The sequence below is a fragment of the Carya illinoinensis genome, chromosome 5, assembly GCF_018687715.1.
Source record: "Carya illinoinensis cultivar Pawnee chromosome 5, C.illinoinensisPawnee_v1, whole genome shotgun sequence".
In the NCBI taxonomy this organism is placed as follows: Eukaryota; Viridiplantae; Streptophyta; class Magnoliopsida; order Fagales; family Juglandaceae; genus Carya; species Carya illinoinensis.
Genome location: NC_056756.1, coordinates 505,059 through 524,849, shown reverse-complemented (window position 1 = coordinate 524,849; position 19,791 = coordinate 505,059). Strand labels below are relative to the sequence as shown.

At 37.5% G+C, this 19,791-nt stretch overlaps 1 protein-coding gene across 2 annotated transcripts in view; it reads left to right on the top strand.

Moving 5' to 3' along the window:
* The window catches only part of LOC122309941 (mitotic spindle checkpoint protein MAD1), a 34,707-nt gene that overhangs the window by 2,917 nt on the left and 11,999 nt on the right, over positions 1–19,791 (top strand). The window contains exons 3-7 of one of the 2 annotated variants that reach the window (XM_043123752.1): positions 1,494–1,597; positions 14,056–14,253; positions 14,341–14,433; positions 14,790–14,906; positions 15,734–15,981. In XM_043123752.1, the coding sequence (XP_042979686.1) occupies positions 1,494–1,597; positions 14,056–14,253; positions 14,341–14,433; positions 14,790–14,906; positions 15,734–15,981 (760 nt within the window). Of the gene's footprint in view, positions 1–1,493; positions 1,655–14,055; positions 14,254–14,340; positions 14,434–14,789; positions 14,907–15,733; positions 15,982–19,791 lie in introns of both variants that reach the window. The other variant, XM_043123751.1, reaches the window with a different exon arrangement.

The window sequence follows — 19,791 nt, the reverse complement described above, 5'->3', positions numbered from 1 at the left end:
CTAGCTCGTGACCTATTCGAGGTACTAATCAGACCTAAATTTTCTAGAAAGATGTGTCGTAGCATTCTAAATACTTAAAAATCATATGTAGAGATAATTTACTTACACTATAATTATTACATAATAATATTATTCAAAACTCATATCATATTACTTAATATTCTGAGTGAACATATATCTTAATAATTTTATAAAAATCTAGTTAAAGGTCAATTAGAATATTAACTAAAATAATAGGCTAAAAATAATATAAAAGAATAGTTTTTAAAATATGCTTAAAATCCTTTAAAAATAAGTAGGCCCAAGGCCCAATTAAAGAAAGTAGTCCACTTAAAACATTCAAACACTTTCTGAAAATCAAGCCCAATTTAAAATAAGAGGTGGTTGACTTAACTAAAAATTAAACAAGCCCATGCTAGTCAACCCATCCCAAAAGAAATAGGGTCATTTTTGGTGAAAAATATTAAAAAGTTTTAAGTCTCTTACAGGAGGTTACATGGCCAGCTTTTTAGTGGCAATTTCTGTAAATACTGAAAAGGCACCTATGAGTATAACTGATAGGGGCTAAAAGACTTAAAAGCAACTCTATATTTTGAAAAGTAACGATGTGACTCAACTTTTAGATGGCAGATACTGTACATACAAAAAAGAAAAAAAAACTACTGACTGGCCCTTTTTATTTTGCAAAGAAATGGAGAGAGGGCTTCGAGAGAAAACTGTGAGAGAGGGAGAGAGAAAAGCTGTCCAACCGAAAACAGTGAAGGGGAGGGAAGATTCCGGTGTGGGCTTACTGGAAATCTATGGGTTCGTCGGGGTAAAGCTGGTCGGCACTTTCTGAGTTGCCTGGGGGGTGGTTTGACTTTCCCTAATGTGGTCGACAGTGGCTGGGAAAACGCAGGGGCTGTTTTATTCTTGGTGGGTTTTGCTCTGTTTGCTGTGGCTGCTATGGTGGCTAGTGTGTAAAAGTTTTCTCGTTTTTGCTGAGGGTCTAGTGGGTTTTATAGAGAGGGAAAAGGGGAAGTACATGAGTGATCTGGAGATTGGATAAAGTTTGAATTGGATTGTTGGTTCTAATCTAGGAATCTATTCAAACTGGAAATTAAGGATAACCACGTTGATAAGGAAACTTCCTAATGAAATACAAACCCTCTTAATCTGATCCATTGTTAAATTACGGAAGTAATAAAAATAAAAATAAAAAATAGATAAAAATGAAATAAATCAAAATAATGAGAAAAAATAAAAACTTTTGGGGTCTAGATGTTACACTTTATGAGTTAAATGGTATGACTTGCAGTTTTCTTTTTCATTTTTTTAAATAGATATCATTGTATGCACCATTGAAATTCTGTTTGAATTGTCATTGAGAATTTGATGTAAGCTTTCTCCATGCTTGCATGCACGCATATGTGCATACATGCATTCATACATAGATGTGTGTGTGTGGGATTGGTGTAAGCTTCTATCCCCTAATTCATTTATGATCCTAACAGAAGCTGAGAGGAAGCAAATTTTAGATCGATTCCTAGATTCAGAACAAGAACTTGCTGCTGCAAAAGGTCGCGAACAGGCACTGCAAGAGCAGCTTTTGAAAGAGGTGAATGATTTTCAGGAGCGATTTAAAAAACAAATACAATCACAAAGTGAACTTGAGGTATCCTTGTTCTCTTTTACTAACCTAATTTCATGCGATGAATTGACGAATCCATTTGGTTTCATGTGATTTTAGTTTGGATTGGGAAGTGATCTCATATCATCTCATCTCATCATTACAATTTTTTCAAATTCCCACATAAAATATAATAAACAATTCAACTTTTTTAAATTCCAATTCAACATTTTCAAATCTCAAAACAATAATAACAATATTTTATTCAATTTTTATCTTTCATCTAAAACCATCTTATCTCATCTCTGAATCCAAACGAGACATTTTTTGTCTCAAAGAATAAAAGTTCTAGTTTAATACCTGGGGTTGAGTATAGGAAGATGGTGAATGCCAAATGGGACTCCACATTATTTGGGATGGATAAATTCTTGCCATTTATAGTGATTCCTAGAGTTCCAATTGTAACAGTGATTGAATACACTAAACTAGCAGGCACAAATGATGCTTTTGTATATGTCCCGTATATTCGGTCCTTTGTCTATTTTATGCTTGATAAAATTTTGTTTATCGATAAAAAAACAATGATTGAATACTTTTGGAGAATACACCTAGATGTGACTTGAGTTTTCCTTGAGTTGTTGCAATTGGCATAAGAGGCGATCTCAATCACAATTGTTTGATTTGAAATGTGTCACTTATGATGAAACGACATGACAAAGATGTTAGGGATTTTAAGGTAGGGATTTCAATACCTTGAATTGAGTAGAGGGAGGTTGTGAATTGGATCCCACATTGCTTGGGAAGGAGAGACTTTTGCCCTTTATAACAATTCCAAGGGGCTCTAATCTAAATATTGATTGGTTCTTTTGAAATATAGACCCAGATGTAGCTTGAGTTTTCTTTGGATTGTTATAACTAGTCCACTAATTACCACGATAATTGTTTGTTTCATTTGTTGGCGTGAATGCTAATATTACTAAATTTAAATCGATATCATAACTATTCAAATATTTCTGCAAATGGCTATATATAGTTATGTGTTCTTGATTTTTTGGTTCATTCTAGCTTCAAGGACAAACTTCTACTAGAATGAAAATCTACCCCACAATGGGTCCTTCCATGCCCGTGGAAAAGAATGCTAACCCTAAAGGAGCGTTGTTCCTCCATATGCTTTTCCACGGGCGTGGTGGACCACCAACTTAAGGGTTGAGCACATTGTAGAAAGATTTAACCTTGAAGGACCCGTTCTTTTCAAGGAATCCAACGAATTTTATCCTCCCCCTTCCTTTTGCCCTTGCAAAATATACTCGGTGAAATATTGAAGAGAGTTGCCAACTCCAATCATGTGCTAATGTGATAAAGAGTAACATTCTCTTTTTGTCTGTTGTTAGAAAACTGCATATGGTGGTGTATGTTTATGATGGTTCCAATATGGAAGATGGTTCTAGTATGTTGGTAACTCTCAGATAATATGGAAGATGGTTCCCATATGTTTATAGTGGTGTATTCGAACGGAGAGGAATGAAAGAAGTTTTGAAGATCAAGAGATGGGCTTAAAAATTTATTTTTCAATACTTTATTCCATTGTTTGATTGTAATTGATTTTCATGGCATTACTTTTAATGAATTCCTTGTTTCACTAAACTAGCAAGTTTAGGTGTTGCTTTTGAGGCATAAGTTCCTTAGGTTGAGTGAGATGTTTTTTGCCATTTTCTCTGTATGCTGGTTTGAAAATGTCGAGCACACTTTCTCATTGATGATGATCTTTGGTGATTAACTATGAGATTATCATGGCTTTTGCGAAACATGTTCTCATAGAATTCAAAGTTTTTGAATTAATAGAGGACAATAGCCAATGGATTCGCATAACAGAGAGAAGCTGGAAGGTTACAAAAGCATTAGTCCTGGAAATGTCCATGGTGAACTGATTCACTAGAGCCCTTGAGGCATGTTCGACTGGCGATAAGGAGGTCTTTGCAACCTATCAGGATGGTAACATAAGTTACATTGCCTAGTGATGCTCCAATTGGTGGAGTATGGCAATGGTTGTCAATAGAATTTCGTTTTCATACCAGAAGAATGGAGGGAGAAAGGGTGGAACAAAATGTTGGTTGAATTGCTGGAAGCTTACGGCAACTAGGGGAAGGGGAGAAAGGTTGGGTTGTCAAGGACTAAAAACTCAACCTAGCAACTATCGATGAACACTCTGCCTAAGTCTTACGCAAAGGTGGTTTGGTCATTGGAGCTTGCTACCGAAAGTCACAAGTTCAAGGAGATGCAACAACATCACACAGGGTGGAGGGCAATTATGGGATTTTGAAAGCAAAGGAGATAGAATTTTAGGGAGAAGGAAGGAGACGTGCGCCGCTTGCTCAAGTTTGCACAAATAGTGCTAAAATGGCAAGAAGCTCTCTGACCGAGAGAGGACACATGGGGAGGGAGGAAGACAAGATTTGCTACAATTGAAAGACTTGGTCAATATTATGATTCGGAGGATGGAGAATGGAGTGGGCCTGGGATCAAGCCCATCACCGTCAGGTTTAAACAAAAGTGGTCTAAGTAAAATCAAAATGGGCCAAAAGAAGAGGTGCTACACTCGGGCTGGTACGGGTGGCTCACGGTTATCGAAAAAGGGCCAAAAGTTGCGGTGACAACCCATCACCAGGAGTAGGCGAGGTGGTGGGTGGGCTGATGTTTGACGGCTTACAGGAGGTGACATTGTCAGTGGAGATAGAAGCCCGTAAAAGGGGCTCTTGGACAGAGGAAGAGGCCTAGAATGGGCCAAAGACCCTCTTTGTCACATTGGGAGCCCTACAGTTGAGGTGCTTGCAGGGGAGCCTCAAACGGACATTGAGATTCCGATGGAGAACAATTATGAGAGATTGGGTGTAGAGGATTGCCAAACCGAGGCTGGCACCTTGGTTTTATTCAAGCCCCGAGCTTCTGAAAATGAAGGGGAGTCTTTGAACGCAATTCTAAGCAGGAACATTGGTTCTGATTATCATTGGGATGCGCCGACTCCTTTGAATTCAATGCCATTGCTGAAAGAACAGATACTAGCATCAGCTTGGGTTCTACGTAAAGCCAAGGTGATTCAATTGTGTTGGACTTCCATTCAAAGTTTTGAATTCCGTTCCGGTGACTATTTGGGTTGAGGCATTGAAACGAAATATTTCGGTACTTATACTATTTCGGGATAGCCTATATATGAATAAATTAATTATATATAAATAAACTAAATTCCAAAGCAACATCAATACAAGTCTTAAAAACATACATTCATGAGAAACTTAATAATACTTATTAGTACAAGTCTTAAAAACACATATTTGTAAAACTTAATAATATTTCTAAGTTCTTAATCCAACTTTTGAAAAAAAAAAATCATTCATCTTCATCAATAAGAGGATCAACACTTGGAACAAAAGAAGGGAATACAAGCATGCAGTGAAAAGAGAGGAAGAAGAAAAGTGAGGGTTGTAGTTTTATGAGTGCAAAAAAAAAAAAAAAAAAAAAAAAAAAAAAGCCCCGAGGCTTGAAAGACTGAAACCTCTCATTTTCCAGATTTCTAAAATTGAAAAAGGTCAAAGTAGTGGGCACTACTGGGTCCGACATAAAGGAATAGAAAAAGTAAAAGAGTTAGGGTAGGTTTGGGTAATGAGTTGAGAATTTTTGGTTTTAGATGAAAGTTTAAAATATTATTTTTTAATATTATTATTGTTTTGGGATTTGAAAAAATTGAATTGAGATTTGAAAACGTTGAATTGTTTATTATATTTTGTGTAAAAAATTGAAAAAGTGTATTGATAAGATGAGATGAGAATTTTGTGTTCCATCCCACTTGCCAAACTTGCCCTTAGTACTTGGTAGTAATAAAAGCTTTAAATCATATAAAATGGCCAGGAGTTTCAACATAGTAACAAAATTGCTATGGCCCATGCCTTGCTTTCAACATTCTGGGCCGAAATATAAATTTCGTTCGGTATACCGAAAATCGGCCGGAATTGACTGAAATGACTGGTATTTGACATGGTACGGAACACCTACCTTCATCGTGCCGGTACTGTTTCGGCATGGAAAATTCTGGAACAGTAAAACTTTGCTTCCATTTATTGGTTATAAAGATCAGTTCTTGGCCTTACTTGCTGCCATTGAGGATGGTCAGCCCAATTGAGGCACGAAGAGACAATTTGCCAAGAAAAGGGAAAGGGAATTAAAGTGACTTACGTGTTCGGTAAACTATGAAGGAAGTGCGAGTCGTGGTGGAACAAAGGGTGGGGCAAAATTAGTGTTTTTATGCAGCTCAAGATTAGGAGTGACAAATCATATTTTCGGGTCGTGTTCGTGTTGTGTCAAGTCATAATATTCTACTATATAAGTCAGTTTGACTTGACCTGTTAAGCTAAACGTGTCAAATTTTCAAACTCTAACCCAATCTATTTAGATAGAGGGTTGTGTCATGTTACCTGTTTTGACCCATTTAATAATTAATTAGAAATAGGTCAATATGACACGACTCATTTAAACCAGTTTCATGTAAATTGGTTGAACTAACACATAACATGTGATCCCCATATGATAAGAATAAGGGTAGATGGTGAATGAGGTCTCACATTGTTTGGAAAGAAGAAATTATTGCTCTTTCTAAGGTTCCAATGTGACTCCAATTGTATCATTGACTAGTCCTTTTGGAGTATAAACTATGTGGTTTGAACCTTTCATTAGAGTGTTAAAAATGGTATTAGAGCCTATTCTAACAAAAATTGTGGGACTTGAGTCGTGCCACCTACAACTGACAAGCTCGACGAGGACATTGAGAATTTAAGAAGGGGGATCGTGATACTCCATATGATAAGAATAATGGTAGGTGGTGAATGAGATCCCACATTATTTGGGAATGAGAAGTTCTTGCTCTTTCTAAGATTCCAATGAGCTTTAATTGTATCATTGACTAATTCTTTTGGAGTATAGACCATGTGGTTTGGGTCTTCCATTGTGGCGTTACATAACCCATTTGACCTTATTAAAAAAAGTCTATCTTCAATGAATTATAGGGTTTAGAGGAAGTGGAGTAGGAGAGGGGGCTCTTAGAAGGAGAAAAGGTTCACAAAAAGCATCTCATCTTGGATATTGAAAGGTTGGCTTTAATGGAAGAGATTTCATGGAGAAAAAAATTGAGGGCTCTATGGTTAAAAGATGGGGATAAATGCACAAAGTTCTTCTATCGCATGGCTAATTTGCATAGAAGGCGCAACGTCATCGAGTCCTTATTGTTATGGGAGAATTACATCGAATTCATTTGAGATCACGGATCACCTTCCTAATTCCCATAAACAACTACTTTCGGAGCAATTTTCTCAGAGACCATGTTTGGATGGCCTTGTTTTTGAGTCGATTGACCAACAAGACGCAAGTTGGCTTGAGCGGCCATTTGAGGAGGTGGAGATTCACAAGGTGGTGAGAAGTATGATAGGTGACAATACTCCAGGTTCGGACATGGTCACTATGGTCTTCTTTAAGGCATGTTGGGAGGTAGTTAAAGATGACATCATGAACTTCTTCCATGAATTTCATGAATGAGGTAAGTTTGAAAAAAGCCTGAATGCTACCTTCATTTCTCTTATCCCAAAGAAGCCTGGGGTGGTGAGTGGTATGTATAAAATCTTTTCGAAGGTATTGACCAATAGATTGAGTACGATATTGGAGAAAATCATTTCCAAGCCTCACAATGCATTCATATGAGGTCGGCAAATCCTTGACTCTGTGCTTATTGCCAATGAATATTTGGAGAGTTGCATCAAGTCGGGTGAAGTAGGATTATTATTATTTTTTGATAAGTAAGAAACTTTATTGAAGAGAATGAAACTAGGCAAAACCCATGTATGCAGGAAGTAGACAAAATGAGACACCTAATTATATTCTAGAAAGCTAAAAAAAGACAAAAACTCATTAACATTCCCTCCCTTAAGAACAATAGCAGAAAACCACTGAATAAGAGAGAACACAAAGAAATTCCAGATTTCCCCCACTGCTCGCTCCTTATTGTTGAAACACCTATCATTCCTTTTCATCCAAATGCACCAAATTAAGCACAAAGGTATCAATCTCCATGCCTCAGCCAGTTGAGAGCTATCATGATGCCTATTCAAACAAGCTAATAAATTTGCCACACTCTTAGGGCATGTTTGGTAAGTAAGATGAGAATTTTAAGTTGAGATGAAAGTTTAAAATATTATTTTTGAGTATTATTATGTTTTGGGATTTGAAAAAGTTGTATTGGAATTTGAAAAAGTGAAATTGTTTATTATATTTTGTATGAGAATTTGGAAAAATTGTAATGATGATATGAGAATTTTGAGTTGAGATGTGTTTTCCAAACTTGCCCTTAGGCATAACCCAACACAACCCAGCTCTACTGAAAATGCCAATCCATAACTCCCTAACCACTTCACAATGTAAACGTAAATGATCAACGGATTCCCTATTCTTTTTACACATACAACACCACTAAAAAACAATCATACCACGTTTCCTTAGATCATCAACCGTCAAAATCTTCCCAAGAGTAGCAATCAAAATAAAAAAAGCCACTTTAGAAGGAACATGGACCCTCCAAATGCTCTTCCATGGAAAAGAAAGTTGTTGTTGGGCATTCAATACCTTGTAGAAGGAGCTAACTGAAAACTTATTACTCCCCTTATGCTTCCACAGTATGCGATCCCTCCCAACCCTAGCTGCCTTCACTGAATATAGAAAATTGAAGAAATATGCAAACTCATCAATTTCCCAGTCTTGAGCATTTCTACTAAAATAAATATTCCAGTGCACAGTCCCATGGTCACAACAAAACACTTTTGAAACAGTAGCCTGCTGGTTTCTAGCTAAGCTGAAAGCAGACGGAAAAGCAATTTTAAGAGGTTTCTCACTACACCATGCATCATGCCAAAACCGAATGCAAGCACCTTCTCCAACCTTAATCTGTTTTGCAAATAAGCTCCACTCCTTTCTAATATATTTCCATAAACTATAGCGCACTACATGCATGCACACACCCTACCCTCCGGGAAGATGGACTATTTCTACAGTGCGCTACATGAGTTGAAGATCAGGGCTGGAGTGGAAGACAGATTATTATGGACATGCACAAGGAATAAGAAATTTTCAGTCCGTTCTTACTACAAGGTCTTGACGAATCAATCCCCCAATGCCTTCCCCTGGAAGAGCATCTGGAGGAGCAAGGTCCCCCTCAAGGTCGCTTTCTTCGGGTGGGTGGCTTGCCATGGTAAAATACTAACTATAGACAAGCTAAGGAAGCGTGGACTCTTCATAATGGATTGGTGCTTCATGTGCAAACACAATGGTGAATAAGTGGACCACCTTCTCCTTCATTGCGACGTAGTTAAGGTATTGTGGGATGAGATCCTCTCGAGGCTTGGCATTGCTTGGGCCATGCCATGGAGGGTAATCGATTTACTGTCTTGTTGGCAAGGGCTAAGATGGAATCGCCAGATTGCAGCTGTATGGAAGATGGTACCTTTATGCTTAATGTGGTGCACGTGGACAGAAAGAAATGGCTGCTGTTTTGAGAATAAGGAACGCTATCTGAATGGTTTTCGAGCCTTTTTCTTTCACACTCTACTCCTATGGGCATCTACTATTGTATTGAACGGAACGAGTCTTAATGACTTTTATGCTACTATCCGTGGCACTTGGATTGTAAATAGGCTCTTTCTTGTATACTCCCTGTGTACTCGGATTTTGCCTATTTACGTGAATTAATAAAATTTATTTACCTAAAAAAAAAAATAGATTTCCATAAACTAATACCATAAGGCCCCCTCCCCTCCTTAGAACACCATCCCACCCACTCACACCTGTACTTCTTCAATCACCACTCTCCACAAAGAATTCCCTTCCTGATGATATCTTCACAACCACTTTCCTAATAATGCCTTATTAAAAAAACTCAATTTACGCACCCCTAAACCACCATTAACAATAGGACAACACACCCTTTGCCAACTTACTAAATGAAATTTATTCTCCTCCCCCAAGCCTCCCCACAAAAAAGCTCTAAACAATTTTTCAATCTGATTTGCCACTCCCACCGATAATGGAAATGAAGGAAGATAGTATGTAGGGAGATTCGAAATGGTGCTTTTGATAAGGTTTAATCTACCCCCATTTGATAAATAAATCCTCTTCTAACTTGACAAACATTTCTCAACCTTTTCTACAACTCCATCCCAAATATTCTTAGCTTTAAAAGACGCCCCCAATGGAAGCCCAAGATATTTCATAGGAAGTGAAACTACTTTACAATCAAATCCGCAAGAAAGTTAATATTCCTTACTCCCCCCACCGAAACCAGTTCCGACTTTCCCCAAGTTCACCTTGAGACCCGAAACAACTTCAAACACAGTAAAATAACCCTTAAAGGTTGAATCTGACTGCTTTTAGCATTACAAAAAATAAGAGTATCATCCGCAAAAAGTAAATGAGAAATTGAAGTCGCCCATTACTATTATTACCCACCGAAAAGCTAGCAAGAAAACCCCCACGTACAGCCGCCTCCATCATATGACTCAAGGCCTCCATAACAATAACAAAAAGAAAAGGGGATAACGGATCCGCTTGTCTCAACCCCCTTGAATTCACTAAAACTGAGAACTGGGCACTTGAAATACAATGTTTAACCCATCCACACCACATATCCCCGAAGCTACATCTTCTAAGCATATAAAGAAGAAAACCTCCGCCGGTGAAGTAGTATTATTATGCAAACTTGACATGGAGAAGGCCTATGATCGCGTAAATTGGAAATTTTTGTTACACATGCTTGAGAGGTGTGGACTTGGAGGGAGTTGGTGTTCTTGGATCAAATTTTGCATCTCCACTGTACGTTTCTCTATTTTGGTGAACAGTACCCCAATGGGTTTCTTCAGCAGCTCGAGGGATTTGAGGCAAGCTACCCCAACGGGTTTTCATAATGTAAGCTTTTTGTAAAATGATCACAGGTCTCATGGAAGTGGGATATCTATCTGGCTTTATTGTTGGGGATGCATGAATCGGCACACTTGAGATGTCCCACCTCTTATTTGCAGATGACACTCTTGTTTTCTGTAGGCCTAGTCATAATCACATTCAAGCTTTGCAGGCTCTTTTATTGTGCTTTAAAGCGGTATCAGGCTTGAAAGTGAATCTTACTAAGTTATAATTAGTTGCAGTTGGAAATGTTTGAAGTGTTTGAGCTTGGCCAATATTCTAGGGTGCAAAGTCTCCACTTTGCCAATGAAGCATCTTGGTCTTCCATTAGGTGCCACCTATAAATCGCAGTCTATTTGGGATGGGGTGTTGGAAAAAATGGAGTGCAAACTAGCGAGTTGGAAGAGGCTTTATTTGCCCAAAGGTGGCAGAGTTACGTTGATCAAAAGTACTTTATCCAACCTGCCTAGTTACTTACTATCTGATCTTTATTTCCAATACCAAGTAAGGTGGCTCATTGGTTAAAGAAATTGCAAAGAGATTTCCTAGGGAGGGGGGGGGGGGGAGAATAGTTTTTTTTTTTTGGGGGGGGGGGATAGATGAAGAATTCAAGTTTTATTTGGTGAATTAGGCTACGGTGTACCCCTATACACAAAGGTGGGTTGGGAATTTGGAGTTTGTTGGTTTTTAACAAGACTTTATTGGGTAGATGGTTATGGAGATATCATGAAGAGGGGAGCTTTGTGGAGGGTGATCATAGATTTAAAATATGGTGGATTGTGGGGAGGATGGTGGTCGAATGAGGTGAGCGGGCTACATGGGGTGGGGCTTTGGAAATACATAAGAAGAGGCTGGACCAATCTCCATCGAACAACACGGTTTGTAGTTGGGGATGACTCTACTTAAATTCTAGAATGATTTATGGTGTGGAGATTGAATCCTCAAAGAAGCCTACCCAAACTATACAACATCGCACAAAGAAAGGCAGCTACAGTAGCAGAGCTTATGGATATCTCTAGTGGCTCTCCCCAATAGAATGTTGTTTTCCTTAGAGCTGCCTAAGATTGGGAAACTTACACATTTATAGATTTCTTTAATATTGTGTACAATTGTAAATTGACTGGAGGAGCGGACAAGATGGTGTGGTCACCATCCAAAATGGGGAAATTTACTGTACAATCATACTAAGTCTCTTATGACACACTTTGCAAGAACATTCCCAAGGAAGAACATATGGAAGACTAAGTCCCACCACACCAAAAAAAAAAAGAAAAAGCTTTTTTTATTTTTTATTTTTATTGTATGGACAACTTCATTAGGGAAGATTCTCACCTTAGATAATCTACAGGGAGTTAAAGCGTCTTTGGTGGGCAATCAATGACGACGCTAAGGGAGGTAACTCTAGTCGAGGGAAGAATAAATGGAGGGCATTGTGAAGACGGTCTTGTAGAGGGATTTGAATTAGTTGTATGGGAAACAAGGGGTTGGGGAGGCGCGTATTTCAATTCGGGCTTGGTGTATTTCGGGTAGTGTTTCATGGGCTTTTTGGGTCATTAGGGGCTCTCTAGTATGGGCTAGGTGTTTTTTTGTATACGTCCAGCGTACTTGGTTACTGCTATTGATATATATAATATTTTACTTACAAAGAAAAAAAAAAAGATAATCTATGGAAACGCCGACTCATTGTATTGGATTAGTGTTACATGTGTAAGAAAAATGGTGAGTCTGTGGATCACTTATTATTGCTTTGTGATGTAGCCAAGAGCTTATGGAACGATATCTTTGCATGAGTGGGACTCTTTTAGGCAATGCTAAGAAGGTTTGTTGACTTTTTGGCCAACTGGCAAGGCATTCGGGGTAACTCAAATTGCAGTTATGTGGAAGATGATACCAACCAGCCTTTGGTGGTGCATATGGATGGAGAGGAACGGTTGGAGTTTTGAGGATCGTGAATAGACAATGGACGAGCTTGGAATTTTTTTTCTTCACACTTTATTCCATTGGTCGATTGTAATAGACTTTAATGGCATGAACGTACATAATTTTCTTGTAGCTTTAGACAGTCATGCCTAGGTGTGGCTCTTGTATATGTCTCGTGTACTTGGCTTCGCCTATTTTCAATAAAATTCTTATTTACTGAAAAAAAGTGTTGCTCTTATATGTGTCTCGTATACTTGGGCTTTTACCCATTCTTAGAATCAATAAAGTCATGTTTACCGATCAACAAGAAAAAATTAAAACATATCTTTTGCTACCAAAGCCTCCTTACAACTAGAAATGCTGAATAAAACCTAGAACACATTTTCACAAAAAGCCTCTGCCCTCCTATTCAACGGGGCTATTAGAGAAGTAGCTTCCTCCACACAAACATTATTTCAAATTTGGCTTCTACACAACCAATCGCTATATGGCCTCCCTATTTGTAGTGTACCCTCAAAAGTCATTTGCCCAAGCCCTAAGAGAGCTTTGTATTGCATGATTAAATTTGTGACAATAAGTTGGACACCAAACTGAACAACTGCAAATTGCCCCTTAAGGATGACGTGTCACTTTGAGCCTTTTGAATTAACTTCGTGTCCAATAAAAGAACCTCTTGTTTATTGAACTTCTTTTATAGTTTATCAATGGTTTTGTTATCAGAGCCCCTTCTTATAAAGGAGGAAAAACCAAGCAAGGCCTCATTTGGCAGTGCAGTTTGTGGCTTTTTTTTTTTACTATGTTAGATTAGTTTTATTAATAATCAAGAAAATAAACCTCTAGGGGTTGGCTCAAGTGGTGAAGGCCTTGATCTTGGTGGTATGCTTCCTCCAGGTCTAAGGTTCAAATCCTCTTGAGTGCAAACAATTTTTAGGGGTCATCGGATTGAGGGATTTTTCCCTTGAATTACCCGAGTTGTACTTGCGGAAAACTTCTTACCGAGGATTTGTGCACCCTCAGGATTAGTAGGGATAATGTTCTCAGACACTTGGCGCCAATAAAAAAAAAAAATCAAGAAAAGAAACATAGGCATCATAGAATGACTTTACTTCAAACACCCATTGCTTGGATATGCTCAAATGTAGCTTGTCCGCACCGCTGCACTTTTTGTGGCTTTTTTATAAGGGTGCTGCATGAAGAGAGAATTCATTAATTTCTGGTGCACCAATCTCATCATGGATCAAGGAAAGAGTTCATCATGGATCAAGGAAAGAGTTCTACTTATTATCTTGCATTAAGGATTGATCTCCCCCTCTCTCCCCAAACTACCTTCACTTTAGTAAACTGCTGTTTGATTTTAATTGTGAGTGCCATCTCCAAATTAATCAATAAGCCTTGTTTATTCTGTGATCTTGGTTGCTGGAGAACTCTGTCAAAACAGATCAATTCTTGTATGCTTGAAATTTGTGTTGATATTATGTTGTGCATGCTTGATGCTATGTGGGATGTGAGATGATAAGGTCTTCTCCAATTTTGGATCTTAGGTAAAGCTCCGCAATGAAATGAATCTTCGCTTGAAGGCTGATGCTTCAAAAGCTTCAGCTGAAGAGAAAGCAAGCATTTTCGAGAGAAAACTGAGCAATCTTTCTGAAAGCATAGAGAAGGAGAAAAAACGTCTCCACAATGAGATTGAATTGCTGGAAAGAGATTCAAAACTTTCTGTTTCTAGAAAAAGTGCAGATGTGAGCAGATATATTTGTCAATCTAATTTTCATTTGTAGCGTATGCAGTCTATTGTTGTTTAATTTGCCTAATTTTGCTGTTCAAAGCTTGAAAGAATGGAATGCAGAGCTATCAATGCTGAGGAAGAATCAGGCCTTTTAAAAGAGCAGCTGGAAGATCTTAAGAAGCAACTCACTGAGGTTCTTAGTTCTTGTTCATTTGTTGATTCTTGGAGCTTACATACCATTTCTTTGCCAACCATATATCTTATATTCATTACTTTATATCCCCTTATGATGCCAACACTCTTTAGGTTGTCGTTATACTATACCTCTGTTTCTTGGATTGGGCTTTTGATGCCTTATCTTTGAATGTCTCTTCCAAAAGAAGTAAAAGAGAACTGTCCTGCTTGGTGTTGGTTTCGAATTTTCACCTGTATCAACTTGAATTAATAGCAAGTGATTTTCCTAACAACCTTCTTAGACTTATTGACTAATGATACCCTCACTTGATCAATTCATTTTCTAAATGGAAGTTATTTTGTTTATTTTTCCAGTGCATGCATCAGAAGAGTGAAGTGGAGAAGAAATTATCAAGCTTTACATTTCAAGAAGCTTCCTCTACCGATAGTAATATCTTGGTTAAACATTTGCAAGAAGAGCTTAGGAACTACGTAAGTTTGGTTGATCATTCTTTATTACCACATATTTATCCCCTTCATGTTACAATGAATGTTCCTTGTAAGGTGACTTGCCGTCCACAAAGTTGATCCTTTCAATGATTTACCTCATTTAAGTGCTTATACATACTGATGCATATACAGAATAAGATTTTTGCTGTCATCTACCATTTAAATTCGACAATATTTTATTCCTGGTGGAGAATTCCATTGCTAGTAGTGTAGCCAGGGAAGGTACTTTTTGTGCTTTTGGCCGACAGCAAGTACTAGTAGTCTGTCTCTTTTCCTTGAGCCCCTGTAAACTTGGGCTATGTCTTGTAGACACTTTCTTTTTGTAATAAGTAATTGTAAGTTTGATTGACAATGGCAATAGGCATAGCTCAAGTACATGGGTTGTATAGAAGAGAAACACCAGTTATAATTTTTTTTTTGATAAGTTTGCCTGGCTATAATTTGAAACTGATACAAGGAAATGGTGACTTTAACTCAAGACACTGATATTTAATACCATCTTTAGTACTTGACACAAAGAAAACTTATATTGTATATTGTTTTTAGCTATTCATGCGCTTGCTTACCATTGGATTCAGATGCAAAAAGGCTTTAATTTAAAACCTGCATATAATGTTTTGCTGTTGCTCTTAGCATACATGCCCTGAAGGCATGGGAATGTCGCACTGTCTTCTTTATTTTTGAAAAAAAGATACTTTAATTGGATGCCTTATTTTATCTGTTTATTTAATTTACATTCTTTTGTCATCATATTGTTTTATGAGCCCTTTCCTCACAGTTCTTTATTTATTTGCTTTGACTACGTTTAGGAATCCGAAGTCAGAGAGGCAAGGAAGTTGAGATCATCTCGTGAAAACATTGAGTTATTGAAGGAGAAATTATCGGAAGAGAAGGGCCGCAGAGAGAGGGCAGAGGGAGAGTTATCTAAATTACATGAATTCCAGATGAGCATGAAGAAGCTGGAGGATGAATTGTCATCTTGGAAGTTGATGATCAAAGAAATACCTGGTGTGTCATGTTCCGAGGATATACCTGTAAAATTTGCAGCTTTACAAAAGTGAGTACATTTATTTCACTACCGTTTGCTTTATTACCGGGACCACTTCTTCACAGTCACTAAGAAACGAATTCAATACCCTATACTTGAAAGAGATGTTTTTCCCAGTTATTTTATTTTTATGTACTTTATTGTTTTTATTTTAATTTTTTGGTATGGATGAACTCCTATACCATCTGTACAAGTAAAGCAACTTTTGGTGATTGAAAATGAACATGTGCTGTAACACCAAAACTTCATCAGATCTTTGCCTTATTGGGTCCATTTGTCATTACTCCTCACTTTCGGTTTGAGTTTTTAGAGACTAAGGGGACATTTGGACACAGAGATGGGACACATAATTCTCAAAATTTCTCATAATTTCATTCCCAAACATCACTCAAACACAAAACACTTCAATTTCAAACCGTCAACTTTTTCATCTAATCATTATCAAAACACAAAAACCAATACCACTTTTACAAACTTCAAAACAAAGTACAAAAATCCATACAACTTTTATGAATTTCAAAACAAAATACAAAAATCCATACAACTTTTACAAATTTTAAGGCAAAAATAATATCGAAATAACTTTTTAAAATTATAATATTTTTATTGAACTTTTCTTTCTCATTTCCCTAAATCCAATAAACATCTTAATTCAAACCATTTCTTTACCATTCACAGAATTATGAAATACTCCAAGTGTCCAAAGGAGCCCTAACATGTTGTATTGATATTCTAAATTTATTTTTTGTAGCAACTTCTAAAACTATTTTTTAGTGCATTAAGTTGTGTGTTACCCCTCAATCCCTACCCCTTTGTGCAAGGTCGATTGAGAGTATATGATATGTACATGGCATATAGGTAGATCACTGGTATATGGCTTGGAATACTTTATGAGTTGAAAAATATAATATGAAATTGAGTTTGGGCTCTGTCTAGACTTTGTTTCCATAAATGGTTTATTATATTTTTTGGAATGAAACTTGAATGGTTTATAATATCATAAGATAAGTGAGAAATTATATATTGTCTTTGCATTCATTATCATTTTAAATGAGGGGGATTGCTGTTGATATGGCATATTGAAGGAGAGAGGAGTCTAGCGCTCGTTTGGACACTTAGAATATCTGTGAATAGTAGTGAAATGGTTTAAGTTAAGATGTTTTACTGGTTTTGGGAAATGAGAGAAACATTTGAATACAAATATTATAAAGTTAAAAAATTGTTTGAATATAATTTTTTTAATATTATTTTTATTTTGAAATTTGTTGTTTTTTGTGTTTTGTTTAGAAGTTTGAGAAAGTAGGATCCATCTTCCACACAGTTGTAATTTGTGGAATATCACCTAGATTTGTCCAACTGGCCAAAAACTCAACCACTGTGGTAGTCATAACCAAGGCTAGCTCTAACTATCTGAATACATCTTCCCATAATGCTCTAGCAACCTCACAATGTAGTAGAAAATGATCCATTGTCTCACCACTTTTTTTGCACATACATCACAAATCAACTATAATCACCCTACATTTCCATAAGTTATCCATCGGCAAAATCTTACGTAGAGAAGCTGTCTAGGCAAAATATCCTGCTTTGGGACGATTGTGTGAGAGACTTATAGAAAGAGTGAATCGAGAATGTACCTTTTCCTACAGGTACCCACTACAATTTGTCAGATCCTTGAGGGCTCGGTCTCATGGAGTGCAAGAGTCTAAAGGGAATGAGTCCTAAAGGGCGTTATCTACACACCATAAATCGTATCAGATATTTATTCTAGAGCCATCTTCCAACGCAAGTCTAGTGTGACGAGCGAAAATCCCCCACCCTCGTTTAATGTGCTTCCATACTCCCACTCCATACACCCCATGTACCTCCCAGCCTCCATACTTGAACTCAATTACCGACTTCCATAAAGCTTCTAGTTCCATATTATAGCACCACAACCATTTCCCAAGTAGGGCCCGATTGAAAACCCCCAAATTTCTAATTCCCAGCCCACCATAAGAGATTAAGGAGTATACCTTATCCCACTTAACCAGATGAAATTTGAATTCATCCCCTAGACCACTCCAAAAGAAATCGCGATGAAGTTTCTCAATACGGGTTGCCCCAATTGTTGGAATTGGTAATAAAGACAGGAAATAAGTTGGTAAATTTGACATAGTGCTCTTGATTAGGTGATCCTTTCACCTTTTGACAAATACAATATTTTCCAACCTACCAATTTACGTTCAATTTTCTCAATTATTGTATCCCAGATAGATTTAGGGGTTATTTGGAAGATGGGATGGTCTCATCTCATATCATTTCCTTCTCAAACATCGTTCAAACACAAGCATTTTTCAATTTCAAATATTTAACTTTTTCATCTAATCATTACAACTTTCCAAATTTTCAAACAAAATACAAAAAAACTTCAACCTTTTCAAATTCCAGAACAAAAATAATATTAAAAAATTATATTCTAACAATATTTTAATTTTATAATATTTTAATTTAGCTTTTGCTCTTTTTTTTCCCAAAACCCCATAAAACATCATAACTAAAACCATTTTACTACTATTCACAGATTAGTTCTGCTACGGGTAGTCAACTTTGCGCACACCCTGTGCACCCCTGCTGACCTGGAGGGGCAATTTTGTAAATTTGGAAAAAAAAAAAAAAAAAACAAGCTGAATGAAGGAAAGGAAGAGAACCTTTATCAGAACTGAAACTTCATCTTTCTTTCCCGCTTAGTGCTCACGAACTAAGAACCAATCGATAGCTGAACCAGCAGAACCACCCCTTCTCGTCTCCGCCACCGGCACATCTGGGCACGACTCTCTCGCCACCCGCACTGACCTCAGATCCAGGTTTTGCAGTCATCAAAATGAGGACTTTGACGATCTCTTGTGCAACATCCCCCAGTAACTATCTCTTGCTCCCCCTAATATTTAACTTCTTCAGTTCAATTATTTGATCCATTATAAGAAGGGAATTATGGATATAAATATACTATACTGAAGCTAAATTCCAACCCAAACCCATATACGACAATACTACATTCGATAAGCCACGATTCTACTTCAAATCGAATAATGCATAAACCTTGGTCATTGACAATTGTTAAATGCAAATTTAGACCCAATGATGAAAGCTTTATGCAAGTGAAAGTTGTATCACAAGGAAAGTAATGATAAGTGACACCAGTTCTGAAGGTGAAGAGGGGAAATTGAAAAAAAAAATATAGACAGAGCATAGGACTACGTATGTATGAGGTTAGAAAGAGATAGGGACCTGAATTGGAGATAGGAGCAAAATAGAAGAAGGACGAGAAGTCGGAGTGGCATTTGGGTGGTGAGCTTCTGGGCTTTTGAGAATAATAATATGGTAGGTTATCATTGTGGGTTATCTGTTTCAATCAATTTCGGAGAGCACAGTTTCTAATGGAAGAGAAGTTTCAGTAGATGATTTTGGAGAGCACATTTTTGAATGGAAGAGAAGCTTCAGTACACGATTTCACAGAGCACTGCTCACATGGAAGAGAAGCTTTAGTTTCGAATGGAAGAGGTGCTGCAAACTGCTCTCCCAAATCGACCACATTCTTCCATTCGAAACTGGACACATCTCTGCGAAGAGAAAAAAAAAGTCCAAATGAGTCGATACGCACCGTTTCAAACTGCTGAAAGCTTCTCTTCCGTGCGCACTGTTTTATTTATCCCGTGGGCCGTGGCTGCCAGATGGATTTCGTGCACAGGGGGTGCACGAAATGGTCCACCTTCAGCATTTTCCTTCACAGATTTCTCATCTCATCTTACTCACCAAGCATCCCCTTAGCCCTTAAGG